The sequence below is a fragment of the Capricornis sumatraensis genome, chromosome 17 (genome assembly GCF_032405125.1).
Source record: "Capricornis sumatraensis isolate serow.1 chromosome 17, serow.2, whole genome shotgun sequence".
NCBI classification, from domain to species: Eukaryota; Metazoa; Chordata; class Mammalia; order Artiodactyla; family Bovidae; genus Capricornis; species Capricornis sumatraensis.
In genome coordinates, this window is record NC_091085.1 from 68,007,920 (window position 1) to 68,028,056 (window position 20,137).

The window sequence follows — 20,137 nt, forward strand, 5'->3', positions numbered from 1 at the left end:
CCTTCATAAACTGCTCCATTGACTTGGACGCCAGGGAGTTAGAACGGAAGAGGGTGTTGGGGTCAGCTGAGAGGACAGAGAGAAGCGTTTGCTTGGATGTAGGGGGCTGGATCCATCTCACCCCACCCACCCAAGGTGGGGGCAGGGGCAGTGGTCATGATCTTTTCAGCCTCAGGAATCGAGATCGGCCACATCAACTCCTTTCACGATACAAAGGCCCAGAATGGTTAAGTGAGCTGCCTAAGGTCACACAGCACATGAGTAGTAAAACCAGGTCCTGAACCCAAGACCATGCTCCCAGCTGGCTGGGGGTTCCTAGGCCCTGTTGCCCCAACACACAAAGACACAGCAGCCTGTCTTCTACCTGAGCTCCCCAAATCTCTCTCTGAGACCTTCTGCAGACCCATCCTTGGGGAGTGATGCCTGGGGGTAGTCACGCAGGCAACTCACTGGTCCGTGCCACCTCGCGCCGGGTGAGATAGTCCAGAAAGGGCCCAGTCAGGCCCTGGCCCAGAAAGAGCTTCACCAACTTGGTGGCCAGCTCCTGGCGGCAGTCCCCCGAGGTCAACTCCTCCAGGACAGCCAAGGGGCTGGCGGCATCTTCCTGCACAAGGACAGGAGGCAGGAGAGGTGGCCTGGGGCCCTGGGACCTCAAAGCAGAAGAGCTCAGCTAGACATCCCTAAAGCAGGGGGTGGCCATGATCCAGATCCCCCCACACACACCCCCAGCGACGCACCCACCTCTGCTGGCCCCAGCACCGACTCCATGAGCAGCTCCCTGAGCGGCTGGTAGTACTGTGAGGGCAGGACAGAGTCCTCGGTCAGGCGCACCTTCAGCCTCAGAGCACCCAAGCTCCCGCTGGCCGGGACCAGAACACAGGGAAAGGAGCGTAAGTATGTATGGGCAGGGGCGGGGAGCAAGAGAGGCAGGTGTGAGCGCCAGTGAAGAGCACGGATAATTGTCAGACAAGACAGGTATGAGCAGGTGTGAACAGGCGTGGGCAGCATAAACAGGGGTGAACAGGTATCGACAGGTATAAACAGGAATGGACACAGGCAGGCAGTGTAAACAGATCTGGCCAGTGCAGAAAGATGAGGCCAGTGTAAACGCATGTATACAGGAACGGATGGTGTGAACAGGTGTGTGGACGGGTGTGGAGGGACCAGAATTTCTGCACACACATCAGATTGAACCGATGTGTTTGCAGGTGGATGGGAATAAGGTGAACTCATTTGGACGCATGTAAACACACGTGGTGAGACATTCAGCAAGCATCTGTTAAATGAATGAAGGGACCTGGTGACAGCGTGTGGGCTGACGTGGGCACCCATAAGGACTGGCCTGCGAGCAGAAGACGGAACCCAACATGGTTCCAGCCCGGCCTCCTCCCACTGTACCCACATTTACCCAGAATCCTCCTCTGCTCTGGGAAAGGGCAGGAGGCGGAACCAGCCATTGGGCGGGTTGTGTTGCAGGACCTGTGGGGGGAACTCCACCTGTGGGGCGACACACAGACCCTCAGCAGAGCTCTGCCCTGCTGGGCCCTGGAAGAAGAGTTAGACTGCCCACCCAAGGAGGGGTGGCAAAGCCCACCCAGGGTCAGCTCCTCCTCCTCCACCGTGTTCTATCAACACAACGATGGCAACACTCTGTCCCCCAGTTCCCGATTATTAGCTCCTGCCAGGGTACCAAAGGCCTCCAGAGAGCACTTAATATACAATTGAGGAAACTGAGGCTCGGAGAGGTGGAGTAACTTGCCCAAGGTCACACAGTGGCTAGACACAGCATGTCTGGAGTGAATGTATTTTCAGCTCCATTGAGGGGCAAAACTTGCATCTATCAAAAGGCTTAAAGATAGTCCAGAAGGTCAAGTCCCACCCTCCCCCTCTCTTTTTAAATAACAACTTTATGCAGATAAAATTTATTTTCCATATAATTCACCAACTTAAAGTAATTCAGTGGTTTTTAGTATATTTACAGGTTGCGCAACTACCACCACTAATTTCAGACCATTTTCTATCAGCTCCTCTGGCCAAAGAAAGCCTATATCCATTAGCAAACACTCCCCATTCTCCAGTCCCTGGCAACCACTAATTTTTCTGTCTTTATAGATTCTCTTGTATTTAACTTATATGCAGAGTACATCATGAGAAATGCTGGGCTGGAAGAAGCATAAGCTGGAATCGAGATTGCCGGGAGAAATATCAATAACCTCAGATATGCAGATGACACCATCCTTATGGCAGAAAGTGAAGAGGAACTAAAAAGCCTCTTGATGAAAGCGAAAGAGGAGAGTGAAAAAGTTGGCTTAAAGCTCAACATTCAGAAAACGAAGATCATGGCATCCGGTCCCATCACTTCATGGCAAATAGATGGGGGAACAGTGGAAACAGTGACTGACTTTATTTTTGGAGTCTCCAAAATCACTGCAGATGGTGACTGCAGCCATGAAATTAAAAGGCACTCACTCCTTGGAAGGAAAGTTATGACCAACCTAGACAGCATATTCAAAAGCAGAGACATTACTTTGTCAACAAAGGTCTGTCAAGTCAAGGCTATGGTTTTTCCAGTAGTCATGTATGGATGTGAGAGTTGGACTATAAAGAGAGCTGAGCACCGAAGAATTGATGCTTTTGAACTGTGGTGTTGGAGAAGACTCTTGAGAGTCCCTTGGACTGCAAGGAGATCCAACCAGTCAGTCCATCCTAAAGGAGATCAGTCCTGAGTGTTCATTGGAAGGACTAATGTTGAAGTTGAAACTCCAATCCTTCGGCCACCTGATGGGAAGAGCTGACTCATTTGAAAAGACCCTGATGCTGGGAAAGATTGAAGGCAGGAGGAGAAGGGGACGACAGAGGATGAGATGGTTGGATGGCATCACTGATTCAATGGACATGAGTTTGAGTGAACTCTGGGAGTTGGTGATGGACAGGGAGACCTGGCGTGCTGCAGTCCACGGGGTCACAAAGAGTCGGACACGACTGAGCGGCTGAACTGAACTGAACTGATAAATGAAATTATGTAATATGTGGGGAGTTTGGGACAGGCTTCTTTCACTTAGCATTGTGTTTTCAAAATTCATGCATATTGTTGGATGAATGTGTCAGGATGAATGTCACAGGATCCATGTGTCAGGATGTCATTGCTTTTTATGGCCACATATTCCGCTGAGTAAATATACTATATTTTGTTTCTTCATTCGTCTATTGATAGACATTTGAGCTGTTCCTACTTTTGGCTGTTTATGAATGATGCTGCTGTTTACATTAACGTACAATGTTGTGCGTGGATATGTGTTTCCCTTTCTCTTTGGTACACACCCAGGAATGCAATTGCTGGGTCACGTGGTAACTCTAACTACTGAGGAAGTGCCAGACTTTTCCAAAGCAGCGGCACCATTTTACACACCTTGATGACTTTGGTGAAGCATGTGGTCATTTCAAGGGAGGTCTATGACCAAGTCTCCCTCTTATTTACTCTAATCTTGCCTCCTTTTAAAAACTGGCAGCTTCAGGATTTCCCTGGTGGCTTAGTGGTTACGACTCAGCTTTCACTGCCGCGGCCCAGGTTTAATCCCTGGTCATGCGACCCAGACAAAAAAAAACAAAAAAAACTGTCAAAATAAAAATGCTGAGTATACATCCACTCACTACTCCTGAGAGGCAAGAAAAATCATACCCACTTTACAGATGGGGAGACTGAAGTTCCAAGAGAAAGACCTTGAGCCCAGTGCATCCAGGAGTAAGACTTAGATTCTGGATTCAGAGAGACGTGAACTCAAATACTGATTCTGCCATTTCTTAATCATATGACCTTGGGAAAGCCACTTCACCTCTCTGAACCTTAGTCTTCCCATCTGTAAGATAGAGACAGCAATGGTCCCAGCCTCTTAACAGTGGCCATCAGGGTTATATAAATGAAGTGATGCTGGAGAGGCACTTAGCACAGTGAAGCACACAGTCAACCTGCATACTCTCATCCCGGAATAAGAATCTGGGCCCACCCTATGACCTTAGGTAGGTTCCTGCACCAATGGGATCATGGGACTCTGTCACCCAGGCCTGGCCAAGGTACCTGATAAGGCAAACGTCACATCTACCCTTCCAAGTGAGCCCCAGGATGCCCAGCCCTTCTCCCCAGTCCCCCTTGGAGGCAGTGGTGAGCCATGGAGGGTGTCTGGGGGGTGCTCACCATTCCCAAGAAGTCATTCTTGCCAACCATGTCCCAGTCCCAGAGTTCCACTCGCAGAGGGGATGGAGAACCTGGCATCTCCCGCAGCTCCAGCACCTCATCCCAGTATGGGAAGCGAGTCTTCTTGATGGTCTGGGAGGGGAGGGAGTGAGAGACAGAGAGAGCTAATGGGACCATTCTTGTCTCCATTTTACAGATGGGAAGGCTGAGGTTCAGAGTGGTTAAGTGGCTTTCCCAAAGTCATTTAATGCCCCAGTCTCCCAGCTCTGCTCCACCACTTACCGAAGTCTCCAAGCTCTGGCTGCCCCAAAACACACGTGCAAATGGGTCAGATGTGCCAGAGATGTCTCGGGGGGCCAGGTCCCTGAGGACAGATGAGGTAAGGAATGGGGGGGTCACAGGACCCTTAAGGACCAAGACCCAAGCCTTGGGGAAGGGGTTCAGGGTAGACGATTCAAATGCTGCTGATTTCCAAGACAACACAATAGTACATTGTAGGGATCTAGCAAAGAGCATCCCTCACCAGGCCTGTCCAAACCTGGTATCTTCCTTTTGATTAACGCTACCCTACGAGGACACATTACTATGCCCACGTTTTCTAGGTAAGGAAACTGAAGCGCAGAAAGGTCAAGCTGAACATCACAAAGCAGCAGGTGAAGGTGCAGTGAGGAAGGGAAAGGGAGCCTCTGTTTCCCTGGAGCCCATGGATGGGAGACCAGATGCCAGATGCCAGGGTTCATAGCCTGGATTCTCCCATTCACTGGCTGAGTTACACTGGGAGAAGTCACTTGCCCTCCCTGAGCCTCAATTTCCTCATCTGGAAAATCAGAGTAATAACAGACTGACCTCACAGGGCTAAAGGATGAGATGACATGTGAAGAGTGCTCAGCTCACTCATTCACTCAACAAACACTCCTAACCACACTAGGACCAAGAAAAGGCATGAGGAAGGGACCCCCTGCCTCTGGTTGCCATGACAACCCAAGTCTCAGCCTCTCCCACCCCTCCTTCTCAAGGTCCCCCAAATACAGGGACCCTCTCCCCCACACACCCAGGGGCTGCTTGTTTCCTCCTGCTGTTTCTCTCCCACCCTGCTTGGCATCCAAAGCCTTCTTTGGTTTCCTAGGAGCCAGCCTAGTTGCTAAGCGACAGCGATCGGTCCCTCTCCTACTTGCAAGGATCCTTTGTAGCTGGGGAGGAGGCCATGGGCACAGAGTAAGTGAGGAGTCCCTACCCCAAAAAAATTCCCTTTGCCTGTCCTATGCCTGCCTGCTACTCCATTCAATCTCCAGGGAGCTCCAGCTGGGGATAGAAATCTGGAAGCGGTGGGAGAGGCACAGAGAGGGCAAGAAGGGGCTTTAAGGTCACAGAGCAAACTAGAAATAGAAGAAATAGAGACCTAGTCCAACTTGGGTGAGGACTGGCCTAAAAGTAAGAATAAAGGGAGTAAGGCGTGGGGAAAAACATGAGCAAAAACCAAAATAAGACATGGGAGCGTGAAAGGAGTGGAAATAGTTGAAGAAATAGAGTGATGGCGCAGCTGAGAACGAGAGGAGTGATAGACAAGAGGGAAGATGGGTATCCCAGGAGTTGCATCCATCTTTTTTCTGATGTTTCCTTGGGACAGGACCTGCCTGTCCCTTTCTCCCAGCCCACATGCCTTGAGTGGGTTGATTCCTCCCTCTCTGCCAGGAAGGGGCTTGCAACTCAGGTCTGACCAATCAGAGTCAGTGTAATTGACTGACAGGTCAATTGAATAGGCAGGTACTCCAAACTGGGTCAATAAGAGTTAGTCCCAGGATATTGGGTGGAAATGGTGGAAGATAGTTTTTTCATTGGAGCTGCCAAATTGGTAGGAGGCCAGTCTGGAACTGTTAGGGTCAGCTTTGCCCCTACCTGGGGAGAAAGCGCAGCTACTGCTGCTAAGTCACTTCAGTCGTGTCTGACTCTGTGCGACCCCATAGACAGGAGCCCGCTGTCCCTGGGATTCTCCAGGCAAGAATACTGGGTGGGTTGCCATTTCCTTCTCCAATGCATGAAAGTGAAAAGCGAAAGTGAAGTTGCTCAGTCGTGCCCGACTCTTCGCAACCCCATGGACTGCAGCCTACCAGGCTCCTCCATCCATGGGATTTTCCAGGTAAGAGTACTGGAGTGGGGTGCCATTGCCTTCTCCGAGAAACTGTCTGAGAATAAAGTTAATACAAAAGACACCCAAGGAATCTATGTCTACAGATTCCTGATGTCTCTGTTGGAGCACCTGGATCCAGCCATGCCTAAAGCTGCATGTCATTTATACGAGCCAATCTGCTTGAGCCTGTATAAACTGGGTGTCTATCACTTATGATTTGATTAATACATCTCCACACCCATCTGCCTGGTCATTCTGAGTGTCTGGCCTTTGGTTGCTGGTCACTGGGGACCCAACAAAGATTTTGCTCATGCTTTAACCCAAGAAACTTGCAACCTGGTGAGCTTGGACTGTTTGCCTTATAAAGAATGTTGGTTTTGAGCCCAGAAGTATCTCAGGAGTGAGGTGGTCTCAAGGCAGCTGGGAGGAGTCCAGTGGATTCCTGCTCATTCTCAGACCACCCCCCACCCCACCCTCACCCCCATCATGACCATACCTAGCCTGGAGCACGTGACAGTGAAGACAACGGCCCTGCACGTCCTCCAGCGTCTGCACAGCCAGGCAGACCTCACCCTGCACCTCCGCGTCTGGGTCCACACGGCTTAGGTTGATCCAGCTGTCGATTCCTGGAGGGCACAGGCACCAGCATTCATTAAGCACCTACCACCGTCTAGGCATTGCATTATCTTTAAAAATTCAGTTAACGTTTAAAAGATATCGAGTCACGGACTTCTCATTAGCCTTCTGCTATAGGTACTGTAATTATCCCCTCTTCCAGATGAGGAAAAAGAGGCACAGCAAGGAGGGAGCTAGTAAACTGCAGAGCTAGGATTCAAATACAGGCAGCAGTGCCCCTAACCATGTACTATCACACTCTTCATCCTAGTATATAAAGCCCTCCGTCATTTACTCTCCCCTCAAGAAAAAAAAAAAAACACTTGGGCATTCCTATCTCTGAGCCTTCTTATAGGCTCTTGGCCTGAATCAATCAAGTCAGTCTTGGTCTTCTCAATCTTAACCTCTCCTTCTTTCTCTCTCTCTCCGTCTCTCATTTCTCTTAACACATTAAAGATACTGTTCCAGGGACTTCCCTGGCAGTCCAGTGGTTAAGATTCTGCACTCCCAATGCAGGGAGGGAGTATGGGTTCAATCCCTGGTCAGGGAACTAAGATTCCACATGGCAAGTGGCATGGTCAAAAAAATTTTTTTAATTAAAACTAACTAAATAAAAATTTTTAAAGATACTGTTCCACTGACTTCCACCTTCAGTTGTAGTTACTGGGAAGTCATTTCAGCCTAATAATTGATCTTGCATGAATGGTCTATCTTTTCCAAGTTTAAGACTAAGTCTTTGATTTTTTTTGCAGTCTCCCCACAGTATATCTAGGTAAGGATTTAAAAAAAAAAAAAAAACCCTGCTTGGTATAGAGACTTTCTCCAGAGAAGGCAATGGCACCCCATTCCAGTACTCTTGCCTGGAAAATCCATGGACGGAGGAGCCTGGTAGGCTGCAGTGCATGGGGTCGCTAAGAGTTGGACAAACTGAGCGACTTCACTTTCACTTTTTACTTTCATGCATTGGAGAAGGAAATGGCAACCCACTCCAGTGTTCTTGCCTGGAGAATCCCAGGGACAGGGAAGCCTAGTGGGCTGCCGTCTATGGGTTCGCACAGAGTCAGACATGACTGAAGCGACTTAGCAGCAGCAGCAGAGACTTTCTCAGTTATTTTCCATGTCTTGAACTTCTCTTATAAGCTTTTCATTTCTCTGAGCTGAAGTTTAAATAATTTCTTTAGAACTCTCTCCCAGTTCACTAGTTCTGACTTCAGCTCTGAAAGAATGATGTGCCACTCATCCACTTGGTTTTTAAGGTCAACAATTGTACCTTTTATCTCTAAGCATTTGATTTGGTTCTCTTCCAAGTCAGTCTATTTTTTTTTAATGCATTGCTTTAATTTATCATGGTTATTCCTGGCCCTTTATGGTGATTAAATTTTATTTATTGAATTTTAAAAATTCTTATATATCATAAATACAAAGTCTAAAGTCTTTACGGGTCTAAATCTGATGGTCATCATTTCTGCTGACTCTTGCTCTTGGTGGCTCACTTCCTTGTGTGTGTGATGATCTTTGATTGTGAAGTCATGCTTGTTTGAGCTCACTCTGTGGGAAATTTAACATGAGGATGCTTATCCCTGGAGAGGAGTAGCAGTTGCTTAGGACCTTTGAAGGGGAATTCTCAGGTTCAGTAAAAGCCACTTTCCCCCTGGCCTAAGATTTAGTCTGTTGACTGTGAATCTGATATTGATGTTAACTTTCAGGGAAATCCTTCCTTACTCCCTTGCCTCTTGCTCACCACTCCATATTAGGTTTTAGCTCATGATTCACCGGCAGTAGAAGGAGGAATAGAAGAGTGCATGGAATGCTGCTCCAGTAGTCTTGCCTAGAGAATCCCATGGACAGAGGAGCCAGGCGGGCTACAGTCCATGGGGTCGCAAAGAGTCAGACACGACTGAAGAGACTTAGCACACATGCTTGCGTGCAAATGGAGGAATACTGAATCCTCTTCCCATCCTTCCAACAAGGTGTTAGGAATTGCATCTAATTTATATCTCACTGTTATGTGGCCAGAGAGCCATTCTGTGGATCTGGTCCCCCATGCTGCCGGAAGTATAAGTTCTACTTTGCCTCTCTATCTCTTTCATCATTCCCAAGTCCAGGATGCCATCAGCTTTTTCTAACTTGATTAGCTATCTATTGCAATAATCAAGTTAGAAAAGTGAAGTTCCATCTCACCTCACTTCACTTGGTATTGTGTGGACTAAATGTAAAGTGCTTAGCACTGTGCCTGGCACATAATAAGCCTTCCCTAAATACGAGTGATGATTATAATGATTGGCACATAGTGTGCTGTCAACTAATGCTCACCGATGCAAAAATATATTATTATATCATTCAATAAATGGTGTCAAGATAACGAAGAATCATCTAGACCAAAGCAGTAAAGTTCAATCTCTATTGGATACTTTGTATCTGGGCAAGTTCCAAATAGATCAAAGACTTGACTGTTTAAAAAATATGGGAACAAATTGTTTTTAGAAAGAATCATATAAAGCAATCTGTCTTAATATCAAGACTGAGAAGGACTTTCTAGGCATTACATAAAATCACGTGCACCCCCCACCACACACACAAATTTTGATTGCAGAAAAAGAAGCAAATTTCCTACTGGAAAAAATGATAAGCAAAGTCAAAATATAAGCCACAAGGAGAAAAAAAATTTGCAGCTAATGTGACAAAGTTTATTTTCCTCATATATAAAGATCTCCCACAAAAAAGGAAGAAAAGGCAAACAACCCAGTGGGTGAAAAATACACATACAATATGAATAGACAATAGACATAAAAAAGAGGAAATAAAGAGACTTTTGAGTATATAAAAAGGTCTTCGAACTTACTTATACAGAAATGCAAAACAGCCCACACAACGAGCCAATTTTTTAACCTATCGGTTTCAAGATCCAAAAGTCTGGCATTTGTTGACAAGGTTAAAGGGTAGATTAAACCGTTAGCTGTTAAGTAACTGGAGAGCAACTTAACAATAACTATAATCACTATCAAACGTGCTAGTGTGGATACTCTTTGATCCAGCAAATCTACCTCTAGGAATTCATTATGCTGATTGATATAACTGGCCTATATGGGGACTTCCCTGGCGATTCAGTGGTTAAGACTCCTTGCTTCCAACGCAGGGAGCATGGGTTCGATCCTTGGCTGGTGAGCTAAGATCCCACATATTGCACTGCACAGTCAATTTTTTTTTAATTAATATAAACTTGCATGATGTGTGCAACCACATTTGTACAAGGCTGTTCATTGCAGCATTGTTTGAACTAGGAAAACACTGTCAGTAACCCAAGTGCACATCAAGAAGGCACTTAGCCAAATAAATAATGGTACATCCACAAAGCGGAGTGCCATGAAGTCATACTAAGAGCAAAGAATGCAGAGTAAGATCTCCAAGATACACGGCGAAGTGAAAAGACAGGATATAGAACAGTGTGCTTAATGGAGTCCTATTACTATAAAAAATAAAAAACTGAAGTAGCTCAGTCATGTCTGACTCTTTGCAACCCCTTGGACTATAGCCCACGAGGCCCCACCATCCACAGATCTTTCCAGGCAAGGATACTGGAGTGGGTTGCCATTTCCTTCTCCAGGAGATCTTCTTGTCCCAGGGATTGAACCCGGGTCTCCCGCATTGTAGGCAGACACTTTACCATCTCAGCCACCAGGGAAGCCCTGTTTCTATAAGCAGAGAACAAAACCCATATCGTAGAAAAAGCACAGACCTTGGAACTAGACGACTTGGTTCAAATCCCAGCTGTCCCGCTTAATCACTTTGTGATCTTGGGCACGTTATTTAACCCCCTGTGCCTCAGTTTGTTCACCGATAAAGTGGGCACAGGGCTTCCCAGGTGGCACTGGTGGTAAAGAACCTGTCTGCCTATGCAGGAGACATGAGACATGGGTTCGAACCCTGGGTCGGGAAGATCCCCTGGAGGAGAGCATTCTTGCCTGGGAAATCCCATGGACAGAGGAGCCTGGCGGGCTACAGTCCATGGGGTTGCAAACAACTGGATGTGACTGAAGCGACTGAGCATGAGCACGCAGAATGGGCGTAACAAGAGTACTCACCTCTTAGGGTTATTAGAATAATTAAGTGAATTGATACATGTAAAGCACTTAGCAAGTGATCAGCACACAGTAAGCACTATATAAATGTTTGCTGCTATTACTATTGCTACTTGCATATGGGGGGTTTTTTAATATTTATTTTATTTATCTGTCTGCGCTGGATCTTAGTTGCGGCATGCAGGACCTTTAGTTGCAGCACGAAAACTCTTAGTTGTGGCACGTGTGATCTAGTTCCCTGAGCAGGGATCAAACCTGGGGCCCCTGCATGGGAATGTGAAGTCTCAGCCACTGGACCACCAGGGAAGTCCCTTGCTTGCACAGGTTTAAAACGTCCCTAGAAGGACATACAAGAAACTGACAACACGGGGGATGAGAACGAAGAAGCTGGGACAAGAGGGACAGTTCCACTGCTAACTGTATCTTTTGAATATTGAATGTAAATAAGTTAACTGCTCAATAAATGAATTAAATTAAAATCTGGGCTTCCCTGGTGGCTCAGTGGTTAAAAAGAAAAAAAAAAAAACCGCCTGCAAATGCAATAAACACGGGTTTGATCCCTGATCCGGGGGGATCCCATGTGCCGTGGAGCAACTAAGTCCATGAGCCACAACTACTAACCCTGTGCCCCAGAGCCCAGGAGCCACAACTACTGAAGCCCCTGCTCCACCACAAGAGAAGCCACTGCAATGAGAAGCCTGTGCCCGGCAACGAGAGCGCAGCCCCCGCTCGCTGCAACTAGAGGAAAACCCATGCAGCAACGAAGACCCAGCACAGCCAAAAAGATAAATAATACAAACTAAAAACAATAACATTCCAAACAGAAGCAACAACCAAAATAATTTCCCCCGAAGGCTCTGTGCTGCCCTGTGCTGCTTGCCATGCCCCGGCAAGCGCCACCCCGCTTCCCTCTGCCTGGCACCCTCACCCACCTCGGGGGTCCGCTGTAATGGCCTCCCTGCTCAGCGAGATCTTGCCTATGATGTCATCGTGCCTGCAGAAAGGCAGGCAGGTGAGGGTCCAAGTCAGGGACCTCTGTCCTGCCCGTGGAGAGGTGGGCGCAGACGTGGACTGTGCTTTGGGGTGTCCCGCCTTCCCTCAGATGCCCAGGTTTGGGTCCCCAGCACACACACCCCACCGTGTCCTCGTCCAGCACGTAGAAGGACAGATGGTGGAAATCCAGGGGCAAGTGCACTGTGTATTCCTCCCCCCAGAAGGGGCTCAGGCTCCGCCAGATGGTTGCTGTCCTGCAAAAGGGGGCATAGGGGGGCCTTTGGGCCACACAGGCAGCAGATACCTGGGGACACACACACACACCCAGATCTACTCAAACACAAATACAGCTACACATACACACTCACATAGACCCAAGAACCCAGATATGAGATACACACAGATGCACACACAAACCATAACACACACCCAGAGACCTTGACACACACACACAACACACATTCACAGATATACCCAGGAAACCAGACACAAAGAGACACATGTGCACACATACAGATACCCATATGCATCTTCAAAAATCTCTAGAAATATACAACTGTGTCTCTACATACAGACAAGGGCAGACCCACACAGAGAAAACATTCACACGGATAACATAGACCAAAAACAGTGCCCAGAACATGGAGACACACACAGACACACATTCACATACACAGAGTGATACCCGGCAGAGATACACACAGAGGATCACAAAACCTTCAGTAACAGACAAGACACACAATTCCATTCATCCATTCATTCACTCCATAAACACTCATGCCAAGTCTTGGGGGCTATGGGAAATTACAGGAAGAGGTGCCAAGGTCCCCACCCCCACAGAACTCCCCCAGCAGAAAGGGGCTCCCTCCCCGAGCCCTTATGACACAGTGAGAGAAGTCCTGTGATTGGTTAGCCCAGCGGTGCCCACTGGGCTGAGGATGGGAGGGGTCAGGAAAGGCTTTCCCTAGGAGCTAGTCAGGCAAAGCAGAGAGAGGATAAAGACCATCCAGATGGCTGGAAGAGCATGTGCCAAGGCACTGAGGCAGGAATGGTGAATTTGAGGAACAAGAAATGGTGGCTGGGAGGCAGGAAAGTGTGAGGGGCCAGGGGACCATGAAGGCAGCAGGGGCCGGAGCACTTAATCAGCAAGAGAGAACCCCAGAAGGATGAAGGACCAAGAAAGATGCAGAAACAGACACACACCTCTTCACCCCAACACCTCTGCAGATGCACTGCCCTTTACCCAACAGCGAAAGAGAACTCACTTTGCCCAGTCAACGTACACTCAAGTTGACAGCTGCAAAATTTGGCCAACACTCCTGCCTCTGCCTTCTTCCTTCCGAGGCAGAAGGTAGATGGGCCCCCTTTAGGGTAAAGCGATTGGAGACTCATTCCCTATGGACCAAAACTCCAAGACAATAGCAGGACTATTAAGTGGGAGGCTGGGCTCTGCTCAGACCACATACTTCTCATTCTGGAAGTCAGGAGACCTCTCTGATCACACATGCACAGGAACACTCCTTGGAGGTCAAAGGGGAGTGACGTTAACTAAGGCCAGGCTACCCACAGGCCTCTTCAGCAGAGTCCATCCTGGCTAAGAGATGCGTGCACACATGGAAGGATCCTGAGATACACTAAATACGCACTGTGAGCCAGGTAAATCAAAATGACTGGTCAAAGAAAACCTGGAAGAGATGCCCATAAAAGCAATTCAAACTATCACAAGGGTGCAACTCAGGGACTCGCCCTCCGAGTCTGCCCTTATGCCTATCCCCACACATACTGTACGCTCTGCCCTCTTAATACTTGACTTGCTTCACGACTCTCCATCTTTGTGGGAATCCTTTTCTGCAAAGCCCAAGGGCCAGGGCCCTTGTCACTGACCACTGGTCTAGTAGATGAGATGGTCTGGTGCTCTCACCACCACAACCTGGCCTCAGTCTCCAGCTGGGAACTCAAGCCCCACTTCGCTTCCACCACACTCTCCCCCAGTAGAGTGTGAACATGGACACGCACACACACAGACCAGGGCCGCTCCATCAGACCGACCCTTCTTTCCAAACACTCGCTTCCCCCCTACCGCACCCTCTTTCCAGTTGGAAGTCCCCCCAGGCTCCCCAGCCCCTGAACTTGGAGGGTCCTCAGAACCAGAGAGGGGGAGACAGCAGCCTGGGGTCACGCAGAAAATCAGGCTGTGGGCTTGGGGGCTGTGTCACAGAGTGTGGGAAGGGGGCAGGGTAAACACAGAGAGAGTGAGGGGGGATAAACACAGAGACTGGCTGGGGTGCTGCTGGTTGACCCTCCCCAACATGGGCTCCCTGCCCCCAGCTCCCAGCCCATCTGGACCAGAACTGGCGCCAGGAGGATCCTGAATCCTCCGTCTCCATAGGAACCAAGGCTTCAGCCGCCCGCCCACCCACGCCCCTCAGGCCTGCGGGGGCTGAGAGCTGTCCCTCGGCCTGCGGGGGCGGCAACCAAGCCCAGCCCAGCCTGAGACTCGCTCACACAACCAGACATCTTCACATTCTCACGTGTTTACAGTGGCGCCTGTGTACCCAAATAAGCAGGCATCGGTGCACACATGCATGTACATGGCAGCCCACGTGTGCACACAGGCGTACACACCCCACACGCTGGTACACAATGCGAGCCTCTGAGTCTGCACACCCACAGGCATACACACCGGTGGTCACAGGCATTCACACCAGCCCTCCAACACTTCCCCACACACCATACACACTCACATGCAGGTCCAACTGGGCACACATTCACACACACACACACACACACACCAGTGCCCGCAGCACCCAGCAGGCCCAGAACCAGCCAGCCCAGCCAAGCATGAGATGCCCGCCCCCGGGGAGGTGCAAGCTGGCAGCCGCTGAGTCAGCCCCAGGACGCAGGCAAGCGGGAAGGTGGTGGCCAGTTGGTGGGACTAGATGGACAGAGGAGCCGGACCCCACAGACCCCACCATCCAGCCCCGTGGCTGGGGCACAAAACACCCACCATCAGGCCAGCGAGTCCATCCGTGGGGTAAGTCTGCCCCCCAAGGTTCTCTTTTCAATGTGAATCCTTACACCTGGACTCCCCCATCTCCTTCGCCCCATGCCTGGCTTCTCCCCGCCTCACCTGGCCACAACTTCGTCGTCCACTTTCACTATGCAGTAGGGGTCACTGCTCCCCGACCTGCAGAAGGAGAAGGTTTGGGGAGCAGGCTTGAGGGGGTAGACCAGAGTGGGGATCCCAGTCCACCTTCGTTTTATAGACGGGGGCAACTAAGGCCCAGAGAGGGGAGGGGATTTGCCCAGGGTCACACAGCAAGTTCAGTAGAGACAGGACCTCTGGGGACCAGCAGACCATGTCATGGCTGCCCAGCAGCCACCCACTGTGTGCCTGACCTCCTTGAATGGGCCCAGGGCTTCCACCCAGAGAAACAGAGCACTGAGACCCGAAACCAGAACATGCAGAGTCCTGGGCCCAGGAAGCCCAAAGCGCTGGGCCAGAGCCTGTGCTCATCTGGTGAGGCATCCCTGGCCTCAAGCTTGCTCACTGTGGAACCCCAGCAAGTCCTCGCCCCTCCGTGGGCCTCAGTTTCTCTGCTCTGTAAGTTGGGTACAATATTTCCACACACCTCTTAGGGCAGGGGAAGGAGCTAAAGAAGCTAATGTGTGGTGTGATGCATCACAGCTGGCCCCAGAGCTCTTCCCAGACACCTGAACCCCACCCTCGGGGTATGTGCTGCCCCCTCCGTTGGGAGTTTCCCTGGGAGAGGACACTGCATAGCTCAGCCTTCAGTGGGGATGGCCCTCAGTGGATGCTCTCACTGCAAGCACAGACCAGGGTAGCCAGACCTCAAAACTCAACCAGTAGGAGACATGGGCTGCAGCCCCTCAAGCAGCCACGAGACACTGACCAACCAAAGCCAGTTCTGTCCCCTCTTCATAAGGGTTACTAGTCCATCCCAAGACGGGCTGCATCCCCTCAAGTAGCCATGAGCCGTTAGCCAACCAAAGCCAGTTCCATTCCTCCTTCATTACAAGAGTTACTAGTCCATCTCAAGATGGGCTGCAACCCCTTGAGTAGCTATGAGCCACTGGGGCAACCAAAGCCAGTTCCATCCCCCCTACATAATAAGGGTTACTAGTCCATCCCAAGATGGGATGCAGCCCTTCGAGTAGCCATGAGCCACTGGGGCAACCAAAGTCAGTTCCGTCCCCTCTTCATAATAAGGGTTACTAGTCCATCCCAAGATGGGCTGCAACCCCTTGAGTAGCCATGAGCCGTTAGCCAACCAAAGCCAGTTCCATCCCCTCTTCATTATAAGAGTTACTTGTCCATCCCAAGCTGACCAGGGTTCCTCATGACTTCCCCCACCCCTGCCCGCATCCCATCACACAGGATTCCCTTGTCTTCCACCAAGCTCAGTCCAGCCTCAGGGCTTTTGCACTTGCTGTTCCACCATCCTAAGACACCTACTCTGTTCTTGAATGACTGTTCTTTTCATTCAAACCTCAGCCCCAAAGTCACTGCCTCAGAGAGGTGGTCCTTGATGACCACCGTCCTCCGACAGTGGACGGTGTAAAACTGCCCTCTGATCCCTCTGAGCACATGACGTCACCTTGCTCCCTTGTATCTCTGTGCTTCGTGTCTGTCTCCACAGCTCCCTGCCACTTCTGAACACTCAGATCCTTGGGGAAGGAGCTGTGCCTCCGTCCCCCTCCCTCCACAGCCTGGCAGAGTCGGGATTTGAACTCGGGTCTGTGGGGCTTAGCATACATGTTTCCAACCAACGCCACCTGCACTCCAACTCAAGATCCCTTCCCCACATGGCCCCGTTCCCAGGTACTCCAGCCCCCGCCCTCTCTCTTCCACCCTCTCTCGGTTCAGTCTGTCGCTGATCCACAAACACCAGGGATCCTGGGAAAGAGGGACATGGCACCAGGAGCTGCTCCAACCTTGTCTGCTGCCTGAGCCCTCTGCGCGCCGCCGTTTCCTCTTTGGTTGCTTTCCCTCAGCTCGCTCTGACGAGTGTGCCTTCATTTCCCCATCTGCTCTCCATCCCTGAACATCTCAGTCTGGTCGGCAACCTGTGCCTCCGCATTCCTCTTTGGCTTCCCTTTGGCATAATGCCCCAGGCCTGTTTTCCCATCTGGATCTATTCCAAACCCATTGGGTTGAGTAACACTGGGAGCCTCAGTTTTCCCCTCCAGATGCCCATGGCTGGGTGACACCCCCTCCATCTCGTGTCTCTCTTCACATCCTCTATCCCTGAGCTCTTTTAGGCAGGCTCCCATCCCTTGGTTTCCCCAACAGCAGCTGTAGGACAGACAGGCTGGAATCCACTAGAAAAGGGCTGGGAGCCACGCCTCCTCCTGTTCACCCAGCCTGACCCCTGGGCCCCTCTGGGAGTGGAGCACGTCAGCTCCAGGACTCTGACGCACGAAGGCCTTATCAGCCTCCTATCAGGTAGGGGCTACAGTGGCGGGAGGGGGCTGCCCCCTCCAGACCCTGGATCTCTCCAGACCCTTGGCCTCTCCCACGGTCCCTGCCCCACCTCAAGTGTGGGAAAGCTGGCCCCTGGGCCATCGCCTGTGCAGTCTGCTTGGCGTCTGGTGTGTGCGTGCTAAGTCACTTCAGTCATGTCTGAATCTTTGTGACTCTATGGACTGTAGCCCTCTCCAGGCTCCTCAGTCCATAGTATTCTCTAGGCAAGAATACTGGAGTGGGCTGCCATTTCCTACTCCAGGGGTATCTTCCCAACCCAGGGATCGAACCCACATCTCTTATATCATCTGCATTGGCAGGTGGGTGCCTGGAAGCAGTCAGTATTCAAATCCCAGCTGTGTGACCTTGGGCAAGTGACTATGCCTCTCTGAGCCTGAGTTTGCCCATTCATAAAATGGTAATGCCAATAAGACTCTAAAAAGTGTTAAGCACAGGATCTGGCCCGTAGGAAGCCTTCGACCACATATAGCCGCTATTGTGAATGACAGAAATAACTCAAATTATCAGCTGAGGCCTCCTGCAAGCCAGGGTTGGAGCCCTCTCAAACCTGGGGAGGTTTCAGAAAGATTCTGAGCCCTCTCCCTTAGGAGAGGGGAAAGAGGACATACCCCCCTCTAGGAGTCCCCATGGGCATGGAGATCCCAGCATGCTATGAGGGAGCCCCTCTGAGAAGGGCACCAACAGCTAGGGAAACTGAGGCAGGCTGGCGGGATCCCCAACTGGGGCCTAGTCACTTTCCCCTACCTTGGTACTGGGGTGAGGCCCACCTAGAGCTCACCTTGGCCCGGGAACTGGGGGGGAGGAGGGGCAACCAAGAGACTCAGGGATCAAGTATGAGTCAATTCCCTCCCCAGGAGAAGCAGAGGAAGCCCTGCAAGCCGTGTCTGGGTCCAAGGACAACACCCACCGCTCCCTTATGGCCCTCACCCAGGACTGGTAGAGACCGGAGCACCGAGAGAGGGAAACCCATTTCTGAAAAGTCTCCCATATCACCTCCCCAGCAGCTGCCAGGCGACCTCATTGCCTCAACAGTCCCAGAATTGCTAATGCTCAAGGGCTCTGAAAGAGCATCTCAGAAGAGGGGAGACAGGGGGCTTGTCTAGACACTGCATTGGCGCAGCAAGCGAGCTCTCTGCTTTCCTCAGATGCTTGTTTTGGGGGCCACTGATGAGGATGGGGGCAGCTAGAACTGCTCTAAGGAGCTTCCCTGTTGACAGAGCTCCAGGGCTGGGAAGGGGAAGGTTCATGAAGTCAAAGGCAGGACACCCTTCTCACTGGGACCCCCTGCTGGAGGTGTTAGGGCAGAGCTAAGACCCAGCCTGTGCAAAGGCTCAGAATCCACATTCCTGCTCCCCCTGGCCCCCTGGGTAAATCCTAAGTGATTTTTCTACCCTCATAACTGCACGAGGCTTGCAGACTCCCTGTCCAGGGTTCCCCTTGCTCAGAGGGGAAATCCAGACCTGGAGAGGATCAGGTTCAAGGTCATACAGTCAATGCCCTGTCAAGGATCCCACACCTGTTCCAGATACCCACACCCTCAGAGCCCCTTCTGGGCTCCAGGCCAAAGCAGGAGGGGGACCCCTCCCTCCATTCTGCTGATTCAGCAACTGCTGACTCAGCCCGGAGGGAAGCACAGTCAAGGACTGGTACTGCGGGGACCCCATCACCTGGCTGGGGAGGGGGCTGCAGGGGGAAGTTGGCTCTTCATGCAGCTTAGCATCAAGGAAGGCCCCCCACGGGGCTGGGCACTGCTGGCTGAGGCGCTAAGGGCTCTGGGTCCAGCGGAACGGTTTCCCCCAGGCCTGGCCAGTGGGCCACCTGGTGACACTCTGCAAACCTAACCACCAGATGCTTGCAAAGGAATGCTGGGGCTGCCTGGATCCCAGGCCCTCTGGGGCCCCTCCCAGGGTTCTCTGAATCGGTGCCCACCCAGGCCTGGAGAAACCCCACCTCCAACACCTGCCTGGACTAAGGAAGGGAGCCCTCCACCCCTAAATCCTCTCCCTAGCTCTGACAGAATCTGATACTATAAGCCCCAGGGCTGAAGCCCTGGAAGACCCCCTTTAGTATATCCCAGGAACAAAGACACCCCCTTCCTGGCGGCTGGGCGGGGCATCTGCTAAGTCTGAGTGCCCCCTCCACCAGGAGAGCGATGGGCAGGGGGCCTCTCGCCTCGCGACGGTGGATCAGCCCCAGTGTTGTTTTCAGACAAGAACCCCTCTCCCATTTCACCGACTTGCCCTGGCACGCCGAATGGGGCGACCCCGTCCCCATCCATGCCCGGCATGCCCCTCATCCCCGACTGGCCCCGGGGGTACTCACACATCCTTGGCGGGCAGCGCCCGGCCCTCCACGACGCGGACGTTCAAGGAGCTGCTTTTGGCCATGGCGCCCAGCCCCAAACTTTCCGACCAGGAGAGCGCCCGGGTTCCCAGACTGGACCGCTGCAGGGAGGGCGTCTACATGTCACCCGCAGCGAGCCTGGCACCCTCTCTCGGAGTCCCCGGGCCACCTGCCAGAAACGCGCGGGTAGCTGGACGGGAGGTTTCCGAAGGAGGAGAGAGGATGGTGACCGAGGAGGGGGCGCCTCCCTCCCCGGACTCTACAGGTAGGAGCTGGGCGCC

The 20,137-nt window shown here is 51.3% G+C and overlaps 1 protein-coding gene across 6 annotated transcripts in view; it reads right to left on the reverse strand.

Moving 5' to 3' along the window:
• The window catches only part of RASAL1 (RAS protein activator like 1), a 31,508-nt gene extending 11,593 nt beyond the window's left edge, over positions 1–19,915 (reverse strand). For 2 of the 6 annotated variants that reach the window (XM_068989793.1, XM_068989792.1), the window contains exons 1-11: positions 19,836–19,900; positions 15,138–15,194; positions 12,148–12,261; positions 11,947–12,008; positions 6,817–6,946; positions 4,475–4,556; positions 4,193–4,324; positions 1,409–1,497; positions 742–859; positions 451–604; positions 2–66 (exon numbers count right to left, since the gene is read on the reverse strand). In XM_068989793.1, coding sequence (XP_068845894.1) covers positions 2–66; positions 451–604; positions 742–859; positions 1,409–1,497; positions 4,193–4,324; positions 4,475–4,556; positions 6,817–6,946; positions 11,947–12,008; positions 12,148–12,261; positions 15,138–15,194; positions 19,836–19,900 — 1,068 coding nt within the window. Of the gene's footprint in view, position 1; positions 67–450; positions 605–741; positions 860–1,408; positions 1,498–4,192; positions 4,325–4,474; positions 4,557–6,816; positions 6,947–11,946; positions 12,009–12,147; positions 12,262–15,137; positions 15,195–19,835 lie in introns of all 6 variants that reach the window. The other 4 variants (XM_068989797.1, XM_068989794.1, XM_068989795.1 and 1 more) reach the window with 4 other exon arrangements.
• Positions 19,916–20,137: the final 222 nt, after the last annotated feature.